The sequence below is a fragment of the Pristiophorus japonicus genome, chromosome 10, assembly GCF_044704955.1.
Source record: "Pristiophorus japonicus isolate sPriJap1 chromosome 10, sPriJap1.hap1, whole genome shotgun sequence".
NCBI lineage: Eukaryota > Metazoa > Chordata > Chondrichthyes > Pristiophoridae > Pristiophorus > Pristiophorus japonicus.
The window spans coordinates 160,572,567-160,598,667 of NC_091986.1; the positions used below are offsets into that span (position 1 = coordinate 160,572,567).

The following is a 26,101-nucleotide window of genomic DNA, read 5'->3' on the forward strand; positions in this document are numbered from 1 at the left end:
AATGGGTGAACTCCATTTCAACAATTGAAGATGATCTGTAATAAGATCTCTTTTATCTGCATTCATGTCATAAAAAACAAAAAATTGACAAATATCAGGTGGCAACTAATATATTTGGAGCACGTACGGCTGTTCGGGTCGCTCCTTTCTTCCCTGTTCCCCGACACTGCGATGGGGAGACAGAGGCGACCTTTGGCCTCCTTCTAAGATTAGTGCTGCAAAGAGCATGCTGCACTGGAATATCACCGCCACGCTGATGATAATGAGCAGGCAGTACCAAAATGCCAGTACTGCCTGCGTTCTCGCGGCCGGCGGGCGTTATCCTTACCCGCCAATGTTACCCACAGGTTTCCAGCTTTCCCAATTTCTAGGCCTTGATTTCTTATTGGTTATTCATCAATTCTAATTGATATGTTCCTGAAAGAGTGGTGTAGGAGGTAGGAGTTTCAATTTATGGGGCACTGGCACCAGCCCTAGGGAAAGAGGGAGCTGTTCCATTGGGACAAACTCCACTTAAACTGGGCTGGGACCAGTGCCCTGGTGAATCAAATAATTAGGGCTGTAGATAGGACTTAAAACTAATAAGGGGTGGAGGGTTCAGGTAAGGGTAAATTTATAAGTTTGAAGAGAAATGTCAAGACTGTAGAGCAAAGTAGCGATTTGGGTAAAATCAAGCAGATTGTGTTAGGAAGGGACAGCGAGTTTAACAACGGTAATGGAGCATTAGCGACTAAGGCCACATCAGGGAAAAATAGTAAAAAGTTAAAATTAAAGGCGCTGTATCTGAATGCATGAAGCACTTGGAACAAAATAGATTAATTAATGGCACAAATAGAGATAAATGGGTTTGATCTAGTAACTATTAATGAGGTGTGGTTGTAGTTGATTTTTTAGAAAAGATAAGCAAAATAAAAAGGAGGTGTGTGCAGGGAAGTAGGGGGCAGGGGGTGGGGGGGAGGGGGTGAAGTCTGATAATAAAGGATGAGATAAAGGCAGTCGTGAGAAAAGATCTTAGCCCAGAAAATCAGGATGAACAATCAGTATGGGTGGAGCTTAGAAATAAAAGGGCAGAAAACATGGTGGGAGTAATTTATATGACCCCTAACAGTAGTTATAGTGTTAGACAGAATATCAATCAGAAATTAGAAGAGGATGTAGCAAGGTTAATGCGATAATCGCGGGGGACTTTAATCTTCCTCTGGACTGGCCAAACCAAATTGGCAAAAGTAACTTGGAGGACGAGTTCATGGAATGCATTCAAGACAGTTTTCTAGGACAATATGTAAAGGATCTCTAGTGAAAAATGATTATAATATAATAGAATTTCATATTAAGTTTGAGAGTGATGTGGTTGTCCAAAACTAGGGTCTTAAATTTAAACAAAGCCAATTGTAGAGGTATGAGGAGCGAGTTGGTTACAGTAGATTGAGCAACTAGATTAAAAGATGAGATGGTAGATAAGGAATGGCAAACATTTAAAGAAATAATTCAGAATTTTCAACGAATATATGTTACCTTGATGAATAAAATCTCCACTGGAAAAGTTGTACAGCCATGGCAATCTAGATAACTTAAAGATAGTATAAGATTAAAAGAAGAAACTTATAAAGTTGCTAAAAAGCATAATAAGCTTGAGGATTGGGAGAATCATAGAATCATAGAATGGTTAGAGCACGGAAGAAGGCCCGTGCCGGCTCTCTGCAAGAGGACCTCAGCTAGTCCCACGCCCCTGCCCTTCCCCCCTAGCCCTGCAATATCTTTTCTTCTGTGGTACTTATCCAACTCCCTTTTGAAAGCAGTGATTGATTTCCATTACCCTTTCAGGCAGTGCATTACAGATACTAACCACTCGTTGTGCAATTGTTTTTTCTTATGTCGCCTTTGGTTCTTTTGCCAATCACCTTAAATCTGTGTCCTCTGGTTCTCGACCCTTCTGCCAATGGGAACAGTTTCTCTCTATCTATTCTGTCCAGACCCCTCATGATTTTGAACACCTCTATCAAATCTCCTCTCAATCTTTTTTGCTCTAAGGAGAATAACCTTAGCTTCTAAAGTCTATTCACGTAACTGACGTCCCTCATCCCTGGAATCATTCTCATAAATCTTTTCTGCATCCTCTCTAAGGCCTTCACATCCTTCCTAAAGTGCGATACCCAGAATTGGACACAATACTCCAGTTGAGGCCGAACCAGTGTTTTATACAGTTTCATTATAATTTCCATGCTTTCGTACTCTATACTTCTATTTATGAAGCCCACGATCCCATAAGCTTTTTTAACCGCTTTTTCAACCTGCCCTGCCACCTTCAATGATTTGTGCCCACATACCCAATGGTCTCTCTGTTCATGCATTCCCTTTAGAATTGTACCCTTTAGTTTATATTTCCTTTCCTCATTCTACCAAAATTTTTCACTTCACACTTTTCTGCATTAAATTTCATTCGCCATGTGTCCACCTATTCCAGTAGCCTGTCTATGTCCTCTTGAAGTCTCTCAACTGCCACCAAGCTCATGGTCTACAGGGCTGTAGTAATACCCGCCCTCCTGTGTGGCTCAGAGACATGGACCATGTACAGTAGACACCTCAAGTCACTGGAGAAATACCACCAACGATGTCTCCGCAAGATCCTACAAATCCCCTGGGAGGACAGACAACCAACATCAGCGTCCTCGACCAGGCCAACATCCCCAGCATTGAAGCACTGACCACACTTGATCAGCTCCGCTGGGCAGGCCACATAGATCGCATGCCTGACACGAGACTCCCAATGCAAGCGCTCTACTCGGAACTCCTTCACGACAAACGAACCAAAGTAGGGCGGTAGAAACTTTACAAGGACACTCTCAAAGCCTCCCGGATAAAGTGCAACATCCCCACTGACACCTGGGAGTCCCTGGCCAAAGAGCGCCTAAGTGGAGGAAGTGCATCTGGGAGGGCGCTGAGCACCTCGAGTCTCATCGCCGAGAGCGTGCAGAAGTCAGGCGCAGGCAGCGGAAAGAGTGTGCGGCAAACCAGTCCCACCCACCCTTTCCCTCAATGACTATCTGTCCCACCTGTGACAGAGAATATGGTTCTCGTATTGGACTGTACAGCCACCTAAGAACTCATTTTAAGAGTGGAAGCAAGTCTCCTCGATTCCGAGGGACTGCTTGTGATGATGATGATACTTCCAACTCTTGTGTCGTCTGCAAATTTTGAAATTGTGTCCTGCACACCCACATCCAAGTCATTAATATATATCAGAAAAGCAGTGGTCCTAGTATCGACCCCGGGGAACACCACTGTATACCTTCCTCCAGTCCGAAAAACAACCGTTCACCCTACTCTCTGCTTCCTGTCACTTAACCAATTTCATATCCATGCTTCCACTGTCCCTTTTATTCCATGGGCATCAACTTTGCTGGAAAGCCTATTATGTGGCACTTTATCAAATGCCTTTTAGAAATTCATGTACACCATATCAACCGCATTGCCCTCATCAACTCTCTCTGTTACCTCATCAAAAGACTCGGTTAAGTTGGTTAAACACAATTTGCCTTTCACACATCCGTGCTGGCTTTCCTTAATTAATCCACACTTGTCCAAGTGACTGTTAGTTTTGTCCCTGATTATTGTTTCTAAAGGTTTCCGCACTGCCGAGGTTAAATTGACTGGTCTATAGTTGTGTTTACCTTTACACCCTTTTTTGAACAATGGTGTAACGTTTGCAACAACGTATCACTTCACACTTTTCTGCGTTAAATTTCATCTGCCACGTGTCCGCCCATTCCACCAGCCTGTCTCTGTCCTCTTGAAGTCTCTCACTATCCTCCCCACTGTATCTTTTAATATCATCTTTATTTTTTTTACATCAAGGCCTCAGTCTGTCCCAATAGCTTGAGCTTGCAATTATATAGCACATTTCACAATGTCCCGAAGTGCTTCACAGCCAGTATTCTGACTCTGAAGTTGCGGTCGGTATGACGGCATGCTCTCAGAGTACTGTGAAATTGATTACAAGTTTTGGAAGCACGTGGTAAATCCCAAATTTGCGATAAGTTCCGACTGCACATAGGCTTCGCTGCACATTTGACCTCCTCATTCAAATCAATGTATTGGTGAAAGTTGGGCTAATTGCCTACCTACTATGCATTAATTACCCTGAAAATTTTTACATCTGGTAGAAACAGGCGCAGGAGCCTGTTTCACAGCGTAAGGAGAGTGCGGATGAGATTGTATTAATATTGAGCTAGGTTTATGCTACAGCCCATAACAATAAGACACTGGACGGTGTCTGAGCGATACGAACTTTGAAAACTTTCATTTGTTTGAGTCTGACAGCAGGGTCTTTTTGCGTCACCATCTTTGCTGCCCAAAAGCATTTTATAGTTTTGGTTTAGTTATTTCACAACTTCTATTTAGATAGGATTTAATTCACTTTCAAGATTTCCTCATGTTATCAGACATTTAAACTCTCGATTTTCGATTATTTAAATTAATCAAAAGTTAGTCTAACAGTGGAGAAACTAATTCAATAGACGTAATTATAAGTTGAAATTGTCATGGCCCAGAATTAAAGGGCCAATGTTAATTGAGCTGCATGTTTTGTATAAAATGCATTCTAATCGAGCTTTATGGTTTTAAGAACACCTTCAGTAAAAAGTATCTCAAGACTTTTCAGTTTTTGATTGAATTCTATTAATGTTGAAATCTTAGTTTGTGTATTAAATAGAACTGCAATGATCATAATTTATTAATAAAATAGCATTTCTGGTTGCTAAATGATTTAAAATGTGTTGTTCGCAATTCAGCAATCTCCTCTGTTTCCTGATTGGCTAAGAGTCAGGAAGTGAAAGTAGCACCGCCCACATGATCCCAGGTTTGCATACACACAACGATATGCCCCGGGATCTGTGGGCCAATATGCTGTGCACAACTCTGCACCGTTTAAAAGCTACTTCTTGAAGGGGGATTTGCACAAAGTAAGTGCAAATTGCGTTCCAATGTTTGTGGCGTATTCCTTAGCTACACCACCGACCGTGAATTCAGGGCCATTATTTTTTAAGTGTATTTGTTGTGTCTCTGTAAAGCATGCACTCCCATGTTCCGCCACCAGGGAGCTCATCCCCTGAAGTCCCAAGGGATCCCAGCATCCCTTGGGAGCACTATATATAAGCCGGCCCCTGAGGCCTGTTCCTCACTCTGGAGTGTCTTATTAAAGACTGAGGTCACTGTTACTTTAACCTCCCTGTGTGCAGCCTCATCTGTGTTAGGAACACAATAACTGGCGATGAGAATACGAATCCAACGCAAAGATGCAGCAAACTGTGGGCATCCTGGAGAAGTTCTCGAAGGGTGAGGACTGGGAAGCCTATGTCGAATGGCTAGACCAGTACTTGGTAGCCAACGAGCTGGATGGAGAAGGAAGCGCTGCAAAAAGGAGAGCGGGCCTCCTCACAGTCTGCGGGGCACCGACCTACAGCCTCATGAAGAATCTTCTGGCTCCGGTGAAACCCACATGTAAGTCATATGAGGAGCTATGTAGACTGGTTCAGGAGCATCTTAACCCGAGGGAGAGCATGCTGATGGCGAGGTATCGGTTCTACACGTGCCAGCGATCTGAAGGTCAGGAAGTGGCGAGCTACGTCGCCGAGCTAAGGTGACTTGCAGGACAATGTGAGTTTGATGACTACCTGGAGCAGATGCCAAAAGACTTTTTTATACTGGGCATTGGCCTCGAGACCATCTTACGAAAACTTTTGACTGTAGAGACACCGACCCTCAGTAAGGCCATTGCGATAGCACAAGCGTTTATGTCCACCAGTGATAACACCAAACAAATCTCTCAGCACACAAGTGCTAGCAATGTTCATAAATTAACTGGAACTGTGTTTGCGAGCAGAAATGTACAGGGCAGAACCCATGAGTCTGCAACTGCCAGCAGGCCTCAGGTGTCCCAGATGACTCAGAGTCCGCAACAAAGGATGAATGCAAGGCAATTCACATCTTGTTGGCATTGTGGAGGCTTCCATTCAGCCTATTCATGCCACTTCAAAGGGTATGTTTGCAAGAGCTGTGGAACAATGGGGCACCTCCAACGAGCTGCAAGCTCTGCAAAACCTGCTAACCACCACGTGGCAGAGGAAGATCGGTCCATGGTGGATCAAAGCCATTTCAAGCCTCAGAAAGAGGAGGCAAATGCTGAAGTACACGAGGGGCACACATTTTCGACGAAATGTCCACCTATAATGCTAAACGTAAAATTGAATGGCTTACCCTTAGCCATGGAACTGGACACTGGCGCTAGCCAATCCATCATGAGTAAAAACATGTTTGAGAGACTATGGTGCAACAAGGCATTCAGACCAGCCCTGAGCCCCATCCACACGAAACTGAGAACGTTCACCAAAGAGCTTATCACTATCCTGGGCAGCGCCATGGTCAAGGTCACCTACGAGGGCACGGTGCACGAACTGCCACTCTGGATTGTCCAGGGCGATGACCCCATACTGCTTGGAAGGAGCTGGCTGGGCAAAATCCGCTGGAATTGGGAAGACATCCGAGCGCTATCACATGTCGATGAGGCCTCATGTACCCAGGTTCTTAACAAATTTCCTTCCCTTTTTGAGCCAGGCATTGGAAACTTTTCCGGGGTGAAGGTGCGGATCTACTTGGTCCCAGAGACACAACCCTTTCACCACAAAGCGCGAGTGGTACCTCACATGATGAGGGAGAGAGTGGAAATCAAGCTGAACAGGCTGCAATACGAGGGCATCATCTCCCCAGTGGAATTCAGCGAGTGGGCCAGCCCGATTGTTCCAGTACTCAAAAGTGATGGTCCAGTCAGGATTTGTGGCGATTATAAAGTAACTATTAATCGTTTCTCGCTACAGGACCAATACCCACTATCAAAGGCAGACGATCTATTTGCGATGCTGGCAGGAGGTAAGACATTCACCAAGCTCGACCTGACTTCGGCCTACATGCCGCAGGAGCTAGCGGAGTCTTTGAAGGACCTCACATGCATCAATACGCACAAGGGACTGTTCATCTACAACAGCTGCCCGTTTGGAATTCGGTTGGCTGCAGCGATCTTCCAGAGAAACATGGAGAGCCTACTCAAGTCGGTACCTCACACGGTGGTTTTTCAGGACGACATATTGGTCACGGGTCGGGACACCGCCGAGCACCTACAAAACCTGGAGGAGGTCCTCCAGCGACTGGATCGTGTAGGGCTGCGGCTGAAGAGGTCGAAATGCATCTTCATGGCAACAGAAGTGGAGTTTTTGGGGAGAAAGATCGCGGCGGACGGCATTCGGCCCACAGACGCCAAGACAGAGGCTATCAGGAACACGCCCAGGCCACAGAACGTCACGGAGCTGCGGTCTTTCCTGTGACTCCACAACTATTTTGGTAACTGCCTACCGGGGTTAAACACCCTTTTAGAGCCCCTACATGTGTTATTGCGCAAAGGTGAGAACTGGGTATGGGGAAAAAAACAAGTAATTGCTTTTGAGGAAGCCAGAAACATTTTATGCTCCAACAAGCTGCTTGTGTTGTATAACCCGTATAAAAGACTTGTGCTAGCATGTGACGCGTCATCATACGGATCGGGTATGTATTACAACAAGCTAACGTTTCGGGGAAGTTGCAACCTGTCGTCTATGCTTCCAGGAGCCTGTCTAAGGCTGAGAGGGCCTACAGCATGATTGAGAAAGAGGCATTAGCGTGTGTGTTCGGGGTAAAGAAAATGCATCAGTACCTGTTTGGCCTCAAATTTGAGCTGGAAACCGATCACTAGTCCCTCACATCCCTGTTCGCTGAAAACAAGAGGATAAGTACTAATGCCTCAGCCCGCATACAAAGGTGGGCACTCGCGCTATCAGCGTATAACTATACCATCCACCACAGGCCAGGCACCGAGAACTGTGCGGATGCTCTCAGTCGGCTACCATTGCCGACCACGGAGGTGGAAATGGCGCAGCCTGCAAACTTGTTGATGGTGGCGCAGCTCGCAGACTTGTTGATGGTCATGGAAACGTTTGAAAATGATAAATCACCTGTCACGGCCCGCCAGATTAGGACTTGGACCAGCCAAGATTCTCTGCTGTCTCTAGTAAAAAACTGTGTACTGCATGGGAGCTGGGCCAGCATCCCCGTTGAAATGCAAGAGCCAATCAAGCTGTTCCAGCGGCGAAAGGACGAGCTGTCCATTCAGGCAGACTGCCTGTTGTGGGATAACCGCGTAGTGCTACCAAAAAAGGGCAGGGAGACGTTCATCTCGGATCTCCACAGCACACACCCGGGTATAGTAATGATGAAAGCGATAGCCAGATCCCACATATGGTGGCCCGGTATCGACTCTGACTTAGAGTCCTGTGTACGGCAATGCAACGTGTGTGCTCAGTTGAGCAACGCGCCCAGAGAGGCACCACTAAGTTTGTGGTCCTATCCTTCCAGACCATGGTCGAGGATCCATGTCGACTATGCGGGCCCGTTTCTCGGTAAAATTTACCTGGTGGTGGTGGATGCTTTTTCAAAATGGATTGAATGTGAAATAATGTCGGGAAACACCGCCACCGCCACCATTGAAAGCCTGAGAATCATGTTTGCCATCCATGGCCTGCCTGACATACTGCTCAGTGACAACGGGCCATGTTTCACCAGTGCCGAATTTAAAGAATTCATGACCCGCAATGGGATCAAACATGTCACCTCGGCCCCGTTAAAACCAGCCTCCAATGGGCAGGCAGAGCGGGCAGTACAAACCATCAAACAAAGCCTTAAGCGAGTCACAGAAGGTTCATTCCAAAACCGCCTTTCCCGAGTACTGCTCAGCCACCGCACAAGACCCCACTCGCTCACAGGGGTGCCCCCAGCTGAGCTACTCATGAAAAGGACACTCGCTGGTTCACTCCAACCTGCAGATAGAGAGCAGGCGGCAGCAACAAAATGTAAACGATGGTCGCGCCACTGTGTCACGGGAAATTGATCTGAATGACCCTGTGTATGTGCTAAACTATGGACATGGTCCCAAGTGGATTGCGGGCACGGTGATAGCTAAAGAAGGGAATAGGGTGTTTGTAGTCAAACTAGACAATGGACAAATTTGCAGAAAGCACCTGGACCAAACAAGGCTGCAGTTCACAGACTGCCTTGAACAACCCACAGCAGACACCACCTTTTTCGAGCCCACAACACACACCCAAAGGATCAACGACATCACGCCGGAGCAGGAAATCGAACCCATCACGTCCAACAGCCCAGCAAGGCCAGGCTCACCCAGCAGCCCTGCAGGACCAACAACACGCCAGCCCAGCGAGGGCACAGCCAACACACCAGAACAGACATTTGTACCGAGGCGGTCCACCAGGGAAAGAAAGGCTCCCGACCGCCTCACCTTGTAAATAGTTTTCACTTTGACTTTGGCGGGGGAGTGACGTTGTGTATCTGTAAAGCATACACTCCCATTTTCTACCACAAGGGAGCTCATTCCCTGAAGTGCCAAGGGATCCCAGCATCCCTTGGGAGCACTGTATATAAGCCGGCCCCTAAGGCCTGTTCCTCACTCTGGAGTATATTATTAAAGACTGAGGTCACTGATACTTTAATTTCCCTGTGTGCAGCCTCATCTGTGTTAGAAACACAATAGTATTCACCATTTTAATGTAGTTAAACGTGGATGCCAATTTACACACTGCAAGATCCCACAAACAACATCATCATCATAGGCAGTCCCTCGGAATCGAGGAAGACTTGCTTCCACTCCTGAAGTGAGTCTTTGTTGGCTGAACAGTCCAATACGAGAGCCACAGACTCTGTCACAGGTGGGACAGATAGTCGTTGAGGGAAGGGGTGGGTGGGACTGGTTTGCCGCACGCTCTTTCCGCTGCCTGCACTTGATTTCTGCATGCTCTCGGCGTTGAGACTCGAGGTGCTCAGCGCCCTCCTGGATGCACTTCCTCCACTTAGGGCGGTCTTTGGCCAGGAACTCCCAGGTGTCAGTGGGGATGTTGTACTTTATCAGGGAAGCTTTGTAACGTCCTTGTAACGTTTCCGCTGCCCACCTTTGGCTCGTTTGCCATGAAGGAGCTCCGAGTAGAGCGCTTGCTTTGGGAGTCTTATTTGGCAATCCCACAAACAGCAGTATAATAAAGGACTGCTTGAAGAATGAAGGTTGGCCAGTACATCAAGGGAACTGCCTTCTTCAAATAATGCCATGGGATGTTTTGCATCCACCTGAGAGGGCAGATAGGACTCCAGTTTAACATCTTATCCGAAAGAGAGCACCTTGAACAATCCAGCAGTACTGTATTGAAGTGTCAGCCTGGAATATAAGGTCAAGACTCTGGAGTGAGGCTTAGAACCCACAAACTTTTGATTCAGAGATGAAAGTACTAGTATTGAGCCACGCTGACACATCTCACATAATCCTTGAATGTTGTTAAACTCAGTATTCCTTATTCACAAATTTATATTGAGACAGAATGTTCTCTCATTCCTTGACTGTTATTCTTATTAAAGCAGGTTGTTGTTTTCTAACAAATAGATTGTGAGAAAGAAGATGGAAAAATTAAACAGATTCCCACTTTACCATACTTACTAATGAAGAAAGCATTTCAATCTGCCTTCACACTGCATGAAGGACCTAAACCCAAATCTGATGAGGAACCTAGTGCATCTTCAACACAGAAAAATGGTGGTAGGTAGAGAAAGTCTCATGACCAGTGTGACTGACTGCAGATGAATTTTGGTGAAGGTGGATAATGTATCAGATAATTCATGCGAATTGTAGGTGCAAGATTTTGGCTTCTGCCTTATCTGCTCTGGTCCCTCTCTCAACCTCTCTGCCTCGCTATCCTCTTTTAAGACACTCCTTAAAATCTATATCTTTGATCAAGATTTTGGTCACCTGTCCTAATATCTCCTTATGTGGCTTGGTGTCAACTTTTGTCTAATAACGCTCCTGTGATGCTCCGTGGGATCTTTAACTATGTTAAAGGTGCTATATATAAACAAGTTGTTGTTGTTATCTTATTGGATCCAACACTCCAGTGTCAGCAACTTTAATATTTTGTTGAGAAATGCAAGATTTAGCCTCTGCCTTAGCTTATATTGACACATCAATCATAATTTTTAAAAAATTGTTCATGGGATGTGGGCATCGCTGGCAAGGCCAGCATTTATTGCCCACCCCTAATTGCCCTTGAGAAAGTACTTGCAAAGTGTTGTTAGGTAGGGAGTTCCAAGATTTTGACCCAGCGACAATGAAGAAACGGTGATATATTTGCAAGTCAGGATCATTTGTGACTTGGAGGGGAACTTGCAGGCGATGGTGTTCCCATGTGCCTGCTGCCATGCCCTTCTAGGTGGTAGAGGTCGTGTGTTTATGAGGTGCTGCCGAAGAAAACACATAAGCGATGTGCATCTGCATTACTTACATGTAGACAACTCACTGGATGGATCTTTGGATATCTTGAAGCTTGAACTTGTCTTAAGTTCAAGCTCAAGGAATTTGCCATAAGTTCAAATTGTCCCCAGACCAGTAGAACACACCAACCTTTATAACTCTTCTATAACAAACCTACTTTGGTCACAGGATATGATGTAACCATAGCACCACATCTTATTCTCTTTGTCTGAAAATAGTTAGAAACCAGTTTTGTCTGTTTCTGTAATACAGACACCTGGAGGGTAATTTTAACCTCCAAAAACGAATGGGTTTGGGTCGGGTGGGAGGTTAAAAAATAAAAAAATCTGAAACAGGAACCCAACCCGCCTCGATCCCATTTTAACGGAGGTGGGACTGGGGGCGCTGGGAGGGAAGGCAACCAATCTGCCCTCAGGAGGCGAGTCGGTTTTTGAAACGTTTTAAGCAGGTTGCGGCCTTCACTTTAACAGTGTTTTTATTTTTAACCCATGTCGGCTGGGTTTCCTCGGCTTCGGAAACACGTCAGGTAAAAGGAGGCGAGATGGGCTGGATGTGTAACGTAAGTGCCTTTACAGCACTGCTTGTTGGTCAGGAGGAGCAGGAGTGTTTCCTCCCGGCCGAACAAGCTTACCCTGTAAACCCCCCGCAACCTGTCTGCACCCACCTTCCCCACCGCAATTGGACCCCCGACGATCATTTCCACCCTCCCCCACGATCTTTCCCCCAACCACGATCTCGTTCCCCTGACTAACATCTCGTTCCTCCTGACCAACATCTAACTCCCCCTAACCAACATCTCGCTCCCCCCGACCACCATCTCGCTCCCCCTGACCAACATCTCACTCCCTCTGACCACCATCTCGCTCCCCCTGACCAACATCTCACTCCCCCTGACCACCATCTCGCTCCCCCTGACCAACATCTCACTCCCTCTGACCAACATCTCACTCCCCCTGACCACCATCTCGCTCCCCCTGACCAACATCTCACTCCCCCTGACCACCATCTCGCTCCCCCTGACCAACATCTCACTCTCCCCTGACCAACATCTCGCTCCCCCCGACCACCATCTCGCTCCCCCCGACCACCATCTCACTCACCCCTGACCAACATCTCACTCCCCCTGACCACCATCTCACTCTCCCCTGACCAACATCTCACTCCCCCTGACCAACATCTCACTCCCCCTGACCACCATCTCGCTCCCCCCGACCACCATCTCCCTCCCCCTGACCAACATCTCACTCCCCCTGACCACCATCTCACTCTCCCCTGACCAACATCTCACTCTCCCCGACCACCATCTCGCTCCCCCCGACCACCATCTCTCACTCTCCCTTGACCAACATCGCACTCCCCCCGACCACCATCTCACTCTCCCCTGACCAACATCTCACTCCCCCTGACCAACATCTCACTCTCCCCGACCACCATCTCGCTCCCCCCGACCACCATCTCGCTCCCCCTGACCACCATCTCACTCTCCCTTGACCAACATCTCACTCTCCCTTGACCAACATCTCTCTCCCCCCGACCACCATCTCGCTCCCCCTGACCACCATCTCGCTCCCCCTGACCAACATCTCACTCCCCCTGACCACCATCTCACTCTCCCCTGACCAACATCTCACTCTCCCCGACCACCATCTCGCTCCCCCCGACCACCATCTCTCACTCTCCCTTGACCAACATCGCACTCCCCCCGACCACCATCTCACTCTCCCCTGACCAACATCTCACTCCCCCTGACCAACATCTCACTCTCCCCGACCACCATCTCGCTCCCCCCGACCACCATCTCTCACTCTCCCTTGACCAACATCGCACTCCCCCGACCACCATCTCACTCTCCCCTGACCAACATCTCACTCCCCCTGACCAACATCTCACTCTCCCCGACCACCATCTCGCTCCCCCCGACCACTATCTCGCTCCCCCTGACCACCATCTCGCTCCCCCTGACCAACATCTCACTCTCCCTTGACCAACATCTCTCTCCCCCTGACCACCATCTCGCTCCCCCTGACCAACATCTCACTCCCCCTGACCAACATCTCACTCCCCCTGACCAACATCTCACTCCCCCTGACCAACATCTCACTCTCCCCGACCACCATCTCGCTCTCCCCGACCACCATCTCACTCTCCCCTGACCAACATCTCACTCCCCCTGACCAACATCTCACTCCCCCCGACCACCATCTCACTCTCCCCTGACCAACATCTCACTCCCCCTGACCAACATCTCACTCCCCCTGACCACCATCTCGCTCCCCCCGACCACAATCTCGCTCCCCCTGACCAACATCTCACTCCCCCTGACCACCATCTCGCTTCCCCTGACCAACATCTCACTCCCCCTGACCAACATCTCACTCCCCCCGACCACCATCTCGCTCCCCCTGACCACCATCTCACTCTCCCTTGACCAACATCTCACTCCCCCTGACCAACATCCCACTCTCCCCGACCACCATCTCACTCCCCCTGACTAACATCTCACTCCCCCCGACCACCATCTCACTCCCCCTGACTAACATCTCATTCCTCCTGACCAACATCCCACTCTCCCCGACCACCATCTCACTCCCCCTGACCAACATCCCACTCTCCCCGACCACCATCTCACTCCCCCCGACCACCATCTCTCACTCTCCCCTGACTAACATCTCATTCCTCCTGACCAACATCTAACTACCCCTGACCAACATCTAACTCCCCCTAACCAACATCTCACTCCCCCTAACCAACATCTCACTCCCCCGACCAACATCTCACTCTCCCCGACCACCATCTCACTCTCCCTTGACCAACATCTCGCTCCCCCCGACCACCATCTCGCTCCCCCGACCAACATCTCACTCCCCCTGACCAACATCCCACTCTCCCCGACCACCATCTCGCTCCCCCCGACCAGCATCTTACTCTCCCTTGACCAACATCTCACTCCCCCCGACCACCATCTCACTCTCCCTTGACCAACATCTCACTCCCCCTGACCAACATCTCACTCTCCCCGACCACCATCTCACTCTCCCTTGACCAACATCTCACTCCCCCTGACCAACATCTCACTCTCCCCGACCACCATCTCACTCTCCCTTGACCAACATCTCACTCCCCCCGACCACCATCTCACTCCCCCTGACCACCATCTCGCTCCCCCTGACCACCATCTCGCTCCCCCTGACCACCATCTCGCTCCCCGACCAACATCTTGCTCCCCGACCAAAATTTTGCTCCCCCAACCAACATCTAGGCTGACACTCCACTGCAGTGCTGAGGGAGTGCTACACTGTCGGAGGTGCCATCTTTTGGATAAGATGTTAAACCGAGGCCCCGTCTGCTCTTTCAAGTGGATGTAAAAGATCCCATGTCACTGTTTCGAAGAAGATCAGGGGAGTTATCCCCAGTGTCCTGGCCAATAGTTATCCCTCAATCAACATAACAAAAACAGATTATCTGCTCATTCTCACATTGCTGTTTGTGGGAGCTTGCTGTGTGCAAATCGGCTGCCGTGTTTCCCACATTACAATAGTGAATACACTCCAAAAGTGTAAAGCGCTTTGCGATGTCCGGTGATTTTGAAAACGCTATATAAATGCAAGTCTTTCTTTTGTTCTTCCATCTTGCTCCCCGACCACCACCTCTCTCATGCCGACCAACATCTCGCTCCTCCTGAGATTTCTCCCCCCTGCACTAGAACCCCCTCACCTCTGACCGCAATCTCACCCTGCCTCCCTACCTGCTCCTCTGCTGCGACCTTCTGCTGCAGGCTTTCCAGCCCGACAGGCAGCCAGCCATTAAACAGGCTGGTTGTTGGGTGGGAAACCTGAAGAAAAGCCACGATTTTTCCTACCTCAGCGGGTCCATAGCGAACGACATTGATGGCGGGTCCTGGCCCCGCTCCTGTCTCCATCCTGGCATCCGACATGACTTTCCCCTGATTGGGCCTGCTCATCACGTTTCCCGGCCAATTGAAGGAAGTGGGACAGATGACGACATTTGATGATGCGTCATCAGCTGGTTTCCGTAAAGAGACCATGTGCAAATTTACTTTGACATATGTGCTCGGTGTTCTATAGCATTGAGGTACTGCAAACACTGACAAGCACAGCATAGAGGTGCACAGCTGCACCCAGGCTCTACTATGATTCCCTCCATATGCTTATAGAGGGAGTCACAGCATGCAGGGAGGTCCTTTTTCCTTCCCATGGGAGGAAGAGTCCTCCCCAGGAGACCCACGAAGCCTGGTTGCACATTGCATGGGAGGGTACAAGCAGAGCTGTTGTCAGGAGGACCTGGCTGCAGTGGTGCAAACCTTTCAATGATCTCAGTAGATCAAGAAATGTTACTGCAAAGCCACACGCAACCTCATCCTGCCGTGCTTTCCCTTCCCTACTCCTGCACATCTTTCCTCACACCAACTTACCTTGCACCTCCAACTATCTACACTATCACATCCCCATCTCACTAGCCACACCTCACACTCACCCTCATCTTAGTCCAATCATACCAACTAATAACACACAAGGGTAGACACTTGTATGTTTTAGCCAATGTTCTTGTGAAGTTTCTGTTACTGTGTTGTCAAACATTCAAATCTTTATTTTCAACACTTTGCCTTCTTGGACAGATTTGTGTGCACCTTTGGAAGTTGCTTAGTGAGTTGCAGTGAATGGTGGGACATAACAGTACCGCCCCCCCCCCCCCAATGGTGGTGAGTGTGAAAGGAATGGCTTGACCATTGTAGGGATGCTTTATGGTGTTGATGTGGGGTGGTGCCAACCTGGTGCATCATGTGGCAGCCAGGGTATGCAGCGTCAAGTGAAATAAATGTGGCCATGGTGAGGCCATCCCTAGCGTCCCGGGCAACAATGTGGTCGGGTGCTGATGCCCTCTGTCCTGCGCAGCATCACGTGATTGCGGAGAAGGTTGGTGTTGTTGTGGGTGCTGCTGGTGTGCCTAGTGATGCTGGTGTTGGGGATGATCATGGTCAGATTTTGAGGACGAAGATGAGAGAGTATAAAGTGCACCCACGTTGATGGAATAGATGGCAGGCGAAGTAGAGATGACAGAAGTCAATGGTGGGAGAGGTAATGAGGTCAGACGGATGGGGACTTGTGTAAAGACTTGCAGCATTCTGAATCTGTAGTGGAAATGAAGTTTAGAGAAGCTAATGGTTAAGGGAACATTTCTCAATTAGCTGGGAGCTTTGACTTGACATTTGAAGCTGTCAACTCATCAGCTGATTAAATGGCAAGTGACCTCCCACCTCAGTTTCACACACGAGGTCTAGGCACAGCGGGAAACCGGTGGGCGACCTGTCAAATTCAAGAAGCTGCGCAAAAAAGCATTCTTAAGTGGCTGTAAAAAAGTCACTAATGATTTGAATTGGGTTCCCCTCCGCTACGTGTCGGGTCTGCTCAGTGCTGGCAGACCCAACATCAGGAACTTCAGGTGTGAGCGTTTTGACAGCGGGTTCCCAACCCACTGTCAATCATTTTAAATTTCACAACTGACTCGCCACCCATCCCATCCGCTGAGCGACGGGAAAATCGCAGCCAAAGAATTAAAAATACGCCTGTAGTTAAAAACTGCAGGACCTTCAGAAAACCGTACGTCCGGGTTTCCCGTCCATAACTCCTCCACCCCCCACCCAGCTCCAAATGCACAGCCCCCTAAATACTGTATTTGGACTTCCAGAAGGCATTTAACAAGGTGCCACATAAAAGGTTACTGCACAAGATAAAAGTTGACGGGGTTGGGGGTAATATATTAGCATGGATAGAGGATTGGCTAACTAACAGAAAACAGTGAGTCGGGATAAATGGTTCATTCTCGGGTTGGCAACCAGTAACTATTGGGGTGCCGCAGGGATCAGTGCTGGGACCCCAACTATTTACAATTTATATGAACGACTTGGAAGAAGGGACTGAGTGTAACGTAGCCAAGTTTAGTGATGATACAAAGATGGAAGGTAAAGCAATGTGTGAGGAGGACACAAAAAATCTGCAAAAGGACATAGACAGGCTAAGTGAATGTGCAAAAATTTGGTAGATGGAGTATAGTGTTGGAAAGTGTGAGATCATGCACTTTGGCAGAAAAAAATCAAAGAGTAAGTTATTATTTAAATGGAGAAAGATTGCAAAGTGCCGCAGTACAGCGGGACCTGGGGGTACTTGTGTATGAAACACAAAAGGATAGTATGCAGGTACAGCAAATGATCAGGAAGGCCAATGGTATCTTGGTCTTTACTGCAAAAAGGATGGAATATAAAAGCAGGGAAGTCTTGCTACAGCTATACAAGTTATTAGTGAGGCCACACCTGGAATACTGCATGCAGTTTTGGTTTCCATATTTACGAAAGGATATACTTGCTTTGCAGGCAGTTCAAAGAAAGTTCACTAGGTTGATTCCGGGGATGAGGGGGTTGACTTATGAGGAAAGGTTGAGTAGGTTGGGCCTCTACTCATTGGAGTTCAGAAGAATGAGAGGTGATCTTATCGAAACTTATAAGATTATGAGGGGGCTTGACAAGGTGGATGCAGAGAGGATGTTTCCACTGATGGGGGAGACTAGAACTAGAGGGTATGATCTCAGAATAAGGGGCCGCCCATTTAAAACAGAGATGAGGAAGAATTTCTTCTCTCAGAGGATTGTAAATCTGTGGAATTTGCTGCCTCGGAGAGTTGTGAAAGCTGGGACATTGAATAAATTTAAGACAGAAATGGACAGTTTCTTGAGCGATAAGGGGATAAGGGATTATGGGGAGCGGGCGGGATAGTGGAGCTGAGTTCATGATTAGATTAGCCATGATCTCATTGAATGGCGGAGCAGACTCAAGGGGCCGTATGGCCTACTCCTGTTCCTATTTCTTATGTTCTTATGTTCTTATACTGGGGCCCTGGTCTCATCTCTATCTCTTCAAGGTTACTCTAAGAAATTTCCTGATCTCCATTCTGTAACTCCTGCTGTACATGTGTGGCCATCTGGTGAGGATAGGCTCAGGCATTGGCTATGATACTCTCTACATTTGAATAGCAAATGAGATGAGGTACCGCTCCTGTGGAACCAAAGTTACCACTTTCAGGAAAGCAGAAAGGAAAATGTGGAACAAAAACTAAAAGCAGGAAGGTACTCAATGCACAAATGCCTATTGCCAGTCATGCATAATTGTATCCCTCATCTTTCCTGGAAGTTTTTCTACGATCTATGTTTAGGGACTCAATTTAATTGTTAAAAAAGGAATCAAAATAGTTTTTGTTTCACTGAATGCAATATCTGATTTTACATTTACTTTGCAAATATGTATTAAATGTAATGAATCTTGTTAACTTTCTGCAGATCTTCACAACAGATGGACGGAGCTTAATAATCTGTGGGCTAACACCTATAGATTACAGCCATTGTGGAAGATTAGAAACTATTTTGGAGAAAAAATTGCATTTTATTTTGCTCTAATGGAAATCCTTATACTCAGTTTAATTGTTCCTGCACTCATTGGTTTGGCTATTTTCATGTATGGCCTTCATCAAAGGTACTGAAATTCATATGGTTATTTTCTAACAGAATTTGAGTGCAGCAATTTGTGATCAGAATAAAAAAGGTAGGGTAGAAGGAAGGTTATTTTGTCTCACCTTGCCCGATTGATTCATCACGTGAAGACCCATCCTCCAACCTAACCTCTAATGCACACACAGTGTCAATACCTGAGCTGGTGCTTGCGATGGTGAGATTGAGTGATGCTGCATCATCAGGAACGCTGGCTTCCTCTTCCTGAAGTGGCAGAGGTATGTCCACATCTTCAGCAGCTGAAATGAAAGAGAAAGACAAGTGGCTGGTGAAACCATCTGCAGTTTGCCATGCAGGGTGTGTAGGGTGAGGTAGAAGTAATAATGACTAAAGAGGATAAGGTGTGAAGAAACCCTGTGCAATGTTTTCTCCAGCGTTGCCAGTCACCACAGCCATGAATCTGCCCTTGCCCATGATGGCCAGACGTTTTCTTTAAATGGGGAGAGGGTGTGCAGTCAGCTCGGTCTCCTCTGCTAGCACTCTCCTGCCGGCAGTTGTGGGCTACATTCTGTAAGAAAGAGGGGAGTGTGTTAGTGTTCTCCTGGAAGCTAAACCCTTGGCATTGACCTCTTCTGCAATGCCTTCCCACTGGCAGTAGAGCTTTTGCTAGGAGGATTTTCTGCTCCCTGGGAAAAACAGGATTTCCCTCCTCCTGTCCAGCGCCTGGATCGGAGCCTCCAAAGCAGCCTCCAAGAACCAGGTGGCATGATCTGCAGGTCTTGCAGTCATTTTTTTTTCTTTAGAAGCTTTCCCTGTTGTCTGCAGCCAGAGTGCACCTCCCCTTTCGGAGTTGCTGACCGTCTTTTAAGTGGCGTCAGAGACACCCGATTTACAGCCTCCATAAGCAGGTGTGCAGGAAGTGAATAGTGCTTGCTGCTCGCTTGACTCATAATGAGCACGCAGCACGAATATTATGTGTTGGCTGGGACAGCATTAACAGGGGCATGCAATGTGTACCCCACCCTGTGCGGCAGGTTTCTGGTACATTTGAATTTCTAGGCTGCAGTATAGTAAATGAACCTCTTAGTACATATATTGCAACTGTAGTGAACATAACGTTTAAATATTCAAATAAATTTGATTGGTATGCCAACTAATGTTCCCTGTAATTTTTCTTGCTGCTGCATGCCCTTTAAGGGGCTGTGCAGGCCATTCAAAGTACAGTGCATGCACGGTTTTTGCATTGAAAAGCTGGCAAGCCAGCTGCGCAGGATCCCTGGAGCCATGCGTGGCCACATAAGGCAACATTGATGTCAACACTTAAACCAAAATGCTCAGTCTGAATTCACGTTTTACAAATGTTTACATGCTATATATTTCTCTTTTCAGTGTATCATGTTACAATGCCAACAGTGACGTGAACACATTATTGTATGGATATAATTGTAGCATAGTCTGTTCAACGCCAAACATGATCTTTGAAATGGCAGATAAGGCGGTGGATCTAATGAGGTAAAATGTTCATTCAAGAGCATATTTCAGATGTTTTTTTATATCCTACTTTTCAATGTTGCTGTAATATGTGAATCAATTTTTAGCGCAAACTAATAAAATGGAGTTTAAAATCTCCATTATTCAGACTATTTTAGGTAATATTTCATTATATTCATCCACTTGCAATGCTAACTTTGGATTACTATTAAGAGATTCACAGATGTGAAATGCAAGAGCCGATTTTCACTAGAACATGTATTCCCGGGTTGCAAAGCACAGGAAATGTGGCAGAGACCCTTAACATCCCTTATATGCTGCCCTGGGATATCCAAGACTGCAGTAGGCACACGTCTTGGTACGGTCATTCAAATGAGATAGAAGGAGCATTGTTGGCCCTGCTACCATACTGTCCTGTTTGTTGGCCAGCCAGATGCCCATTTTGAGGGGTATCCTGCGCCCAGCCTCAGTCCAAGCAAAGGATCAGAGAAAGCAAGGCAGCAGCCTTAAAGATGAGTCCCTTTTTTTGCTTTAACAGGGTCATTGGGCTAGGGAAAGGCTGGAGTCCTTCTGCCTGCTATTTATGGACAGCAGGCAGGCCACACCCACAGCGGTCATTATCAATGCTGCAGGACTCTCAATCTGCCGCAGAGACCAACTTTCTTTTCTGCAAATACAGGCGGGTTCAGGTCACTGCTGGTGGAATAAAGTTTGGGTGTGCTTGGTCTGCCCAGTGCTCTAACACAGGGTTCAGAGGACTATCCATCCTGTAATATAGCTCCGCCTAGTGGATAACTGTGGTATTGCAGCCATTGTTGTATTCACAATAAAGCTTCAGGGACAGGTCACCTGATAAGTTCCTGGAATAAACAGCCACCTTTGGAGTCTGTGTGTGTTGTGAGGTCATAAGAATATATCACATTGGCGATGAAGGATGGGATAATCGGATTCCCTAGCTGAAATTTTTGTTGGTGGATGATTCCAACCAAACAACAGAGAGACTCGAGAGGTCCTTTGTTTGCAGAACAGCTAAAAATCCAAGGTAAATTACAAGCACACTTGGATGAACTGCCAGAGTCCAGATGGCCGCGCCTATGGGAATAATAGGGTGCTTGGGGGAGTTCAACGCGACCGTAAGATTTTCGGAGCATATGTGGAGCAGCTACAAATGTTTTTCACTGCGAATAGTATCATTGAAGTCCCCGATGTTGAAAACCATAACTGTGTGGTGTTGGAAAGAAAACGGGCTATTTTCCTGACAGAAGCAGGCCCCGAGGTGTATGAAACCCTGAAAAATTTGCTGGTTCCCATCAAGCCATAGGTACATCACTTATAGAACAGCACTACAATCCTGAGCCCCTGGAAATTGCTGAAAGTTATCGTTTTGGAACACATGATCAGTTAATTGACGAAAGTATCAGTGAGAACATTGTAGCATTTAAAAAACTATCTAGTCACTGTCATTTTGGAAACTTTCAGGACCGAGCATTGCGTGACCGCTTTGTTTGTGGGATGAAAAATGAAGCAATCAGAAGTTATTGACAGCCCCTAACTTGACTTTTGATTTAGCTTGTCAGACAACTATGTCAATGGATATGGCCGACCAATATTCCCGAGAATTTTGTACCATTTCCAGTCATCAGACAACCAAGGTCAATTGCCTGCAGGTTAAAAGTAAAAGGCAGTTGGGCCCCAAGGCCTCAGCAACTGGCTGAGGTAACAATACATTGAAGTCATGTAATCAGTGCCTAGGACAACACATTGCTCAAAGTTGTCCATATATGAAGGCAGAGTGCTTCTTCTGCATGAAAACTGGGCATCTTGCAAAAGCATGCCGACTGAAGAGTAAACCAACTTTCAAGGCTATAAGTATAAATATCCAGAGAGTATATAGCATGGAAGGAAAGCAACAGGATGAAGAGATACACATTATCAGGAGCACGAGGGTATCTAACAGTGATATGAAAAATATCATCATCCAAGTAGATGTTGCAGGAACCAAGATACCCATGGTAATCGACACTGGTGCATCCGTGAGCGTAGTACCAGAAGAATCGTTATACCTCGACAAATTGCATGATTTTCCTTTGGAGAAATCCAAGGTAGAGTTGCGAGGTTACGCAGGAGAGCTAATTCCTGTGGTAGGTCATATCACTGCAGCGGTGAAATACAAGGATCAATTTCAGAGCTTGCCTCTCTTCGTGGTGGCAGGAGACAAGCCTGCGTTACTAGAAAGAAATTGGTTGGGATCACTGAAGCTGGATTAGAGTGAGATTTTTCATGTTGAAACGAGATTTGCATCAAAAGATGATGTCATCAAGAAGTATCTGAAGGTGTTCTGTGAAACAGGCAGTCCGATCCAAAGTTTCAAGGCGAGTGTCAGGGTACAGAAGGACACTAGACCAGTTTTCTGCAAGCCACACTCCGTACCATATGCACTCAAGGAGAAAGTTGAACAAGAACTCAAAAAGCTAGAGACTGAGAACATTATCTCTAAGATAGATCTATGTAATTGGGCTACATCCATTGTTGTTGTACTTAAGTCAGATGGTAAGGTAAGGTTGTGTGGGGATTCTAAAGTAACCGGAAACCAGGTTCTAGAGTGTAATCTCCCCAATACATTGCTAAATGTAGAAGATTTGTCACAACACTGACAGGTGGTCAAATCTTCTCAAAGTTGGATCTTACAAATGCCTACTTACAGCTTGAACTAGATGAGGAGTCCAAGTCATGCTTGACTATAAATATTCACCTAGGCCTATATCAATGTAATAGGCTACCATTTGGAATGTTTTTCATCCCCACCATATTCCAAGGGGTGATGAACCAGATTTTGCAAGGCATTGAAGGGGTAGTATGTTATTTCGATGATCTACTAATTTCAGCACCAAACAGGCAAATCCATAATAATGAATGAAGCACTCAAACGGCTAGAGAAGCACAGAGTACAAGTGACTGCTCACAATGTGAGTTATTTCAAAACTCAGTGGAGTACTGAGGGCAGAGTAGACAAATATAGTTTACATCCAAGCAAGGGAAAGCTGGATGCAGTTAGAAATGCACCCACTCCCAAGAATGTTACTGAACTTCAATCATTCTGGGGTATTTTGAACTATTATAGGAAGTTCCTACCAAATTTGGCTACAGTGTTACATCCACTGAATGAGCTGTTGAAAAAACAGGTTCATTGGAAGTGGTCAGAAGAATGCAACGCAGCATTCAAGGAGTGTAAAAGCCAATTGGTAGAGGGAACCATGTTAGTTCACTATGACGCATCCAAAGGGAATCATGATAGAGGTAGAGTAAGAGAGAGAAGTGTGAAATTAAATCAGAAGGTGAGAGTGAAGAACCATCATCATAAATGGTTAAAGTGGTTACCAGGAAGAGTGGTGAAGATATGTGGTCCTCGTACATATTTGGTCAAGATGTTTGATCATGGACAGGTTAGGTTTGTTCACATTAATCATATTTTACCTACAGATGTGGAAGGAATTGAAAGTTGGAATGATTCAATTATTTCTGACTCATCAGATAGTCTTATTACAAGTACAGTACCAGCAGCAAATCCTACATCAAACGTACTCGAAACAAGTCGAAGGGAGAATCAGAATTTAAGTCTGAGTCTGAGTCAGGCAGCCAAACTGTCTGAAGTTGAAGAGAGTTCAAATGTAACTGAAGGGCATCCCTTGGAGAAAAACTTTCCTCAGGATCAGCCTAGGATGAGTCTGAGTTCGACACCATGTTTGGAAGGTTCTGTTTGAGAGCGAAGGCATCCTCTTCGAAACAGAAAACCAGTGGTAAAGTTTAATTTGTAAATATGGCAAAATGAGTCCAAGGGCTAGAACCTCCATTTTTTTGGCTGCTTAGTGCCCACTTAACACCCATTTTACCGCTGAAATGACGTATAACACTCAGATATCACCCATTTTGGCACAAAATGGAAACTGAGGGTTTTTTTTAGGAGACTTATCACCGAGCGTTGTTTTCCCAATGGGCTTAACGCCGAGAAAAAATATTACTGCCCGTCCATTTTTTTGGTGCGGAATCAGCAGGATGGGTGAATTCAATGCCCATAATATCGCCCAGCGTTATTTTCCGCACGGAAATAACGCCGAGATTCAATATTAGCGCCCGGCGACTTTTTTGTCATAAAGAACATTTTTACCCAAACTAGCGGCCATGGAGATTGCCCATCGTCAATTTCACCACCTCGCACACATATCGGCCACAATATCGCTCGCTCAATAAAACGCCCACGAAAAGTGGAACTAACCGGGATGAATCACAGTGTTATGGACGCCATGTTGTAGGTCACATGTCGTGTCATTTAAAAGGCTGCTGCGCTTCAACCTCGGTGGAGTTCGGATGTATTCTGCAGGTCGTTGGAGTTGATGTGAACATCTCTGAAAACATCTTGACCACACAGTGACCAATTGGAATTGAAGAGGTGTGCTCGTCGGGACATTCCTTGTTGTGTGCAATCGGTGGCAAACAGAGAGCTACTGCAATGGGGCCTGTCCTTTCTCACCCTCTCTTGGTGACCAAATACGTGCAGCAGAGTCGACATCGCCGAAGGAACGCTGCACTGCATTATGTGCCCAATGAACGAAGTGACAGACAGATGAGGAGGACCAAACGTTACACCCCCCGCAAGTACAAGGAGAAGCACTCTTACCTCGACTTACCCGACACCATTTGCCTTTGGAGACTGTGCTTCCACAAAGAGGTTCTCACTGAGGTATGCCAGCTGATAAGGGCAGACCTGCAGCCTGCCAGCACCATCAATACTGCACTGTCTGTCGAGGTCAAAGTCACTGTGGCACTGTCGTTCTATGCTTCGGGTTCTTTTCAGGCCACAGCTGGCGACATTTGTGGACTTTCTCAGCATGCACACATCGCTACATTAGACAGGTCACTGAAGCCCTGTACGCATGCAGGAGGGACTTGATCAGCTTCCCTAAGACCATGAAGGCACATAGTGAGACTGCTCTAGGTTTCTCCAGAATTGCCAACTTCCCCAAGGTGCAGGGAGCAATAGACTGTACTCACATCGCGATGCGGGCACCTTTTCAGGATGCTCAAGTTTTCAAGAACCGCAAGGGATTCCACTCCCTGAATGTCCAGCTGGTTGTCGACCACTAGCAAATTATACTGACAGTGAATGCTCAATTTCCGGGTAGCATCCATGATGCACACATCCTGCATGAGAGCACTGTATCTGACTTGTTTAACAATGAGCCACAAGGTCAATACTGGATGCTTAGGGACAAAGGATATGGCCTCACCACCTGGCTGATGACCCCCCTGCGTGACACCCACACCGAGGCCGAGAGGCGATACAACGAGAGCCACAGAGCAACTCGCAATATCATGGAGAAAACCATTGGTGTGCAGAAACAGCGCTTCCGATGCCTGGACCACTCGGGAGGCGAGCTCCAATACCACCCTGAGCAGATAGTTCAATTTGTGGTGGTGTGCTCCATGCTACAAAACTTGGCTATCAGGAGGGGACAAGAATTGCCTGATGAGTCTAACAGTCCACCTTACCAGAGAGAGGAAGAGGAGGATGAGGAGGCGGACGCTGACATCGGCCCAGACAATCAGGCTGATGCTGAAGCCATGACCCCGCCCCCCCCCACCTGTAGACCGCATGAAAGGGCCCATGGTGGCATGATAGCTGCAAGA

At 47.0% G+C, this 26,101-nt stretch overlaps 1 protein-coding gene across 1 annotated transcript in view; it reads left to right on the forward strand.

Moving 5' to 3' along the window:
* LOC139274638 (anoctamin-7-like) overlaps positions 1-26,101 on the forward strand; it is a 126,625-nt gene that overhangs the window by 51,195 nt on the left and 49,329 nt on the right. Inside the window, exons 5-7 of the mRNA XM_070891316.1 lie at positions 10,529-10,678; positions 18,758-18,950; positions 20,315-20,437. Coding sequence (XP_070747417.1) covers positions 10,529-10,678; positions 18,758-18,950; positions 20,315-20,437 — 466 coding nt within the window. The remainder of the gene's footprint in view (positions 1-10,528; positions 10,679-18,757; positions 18,951-20,314; positions 20,438-26,101) is intronic.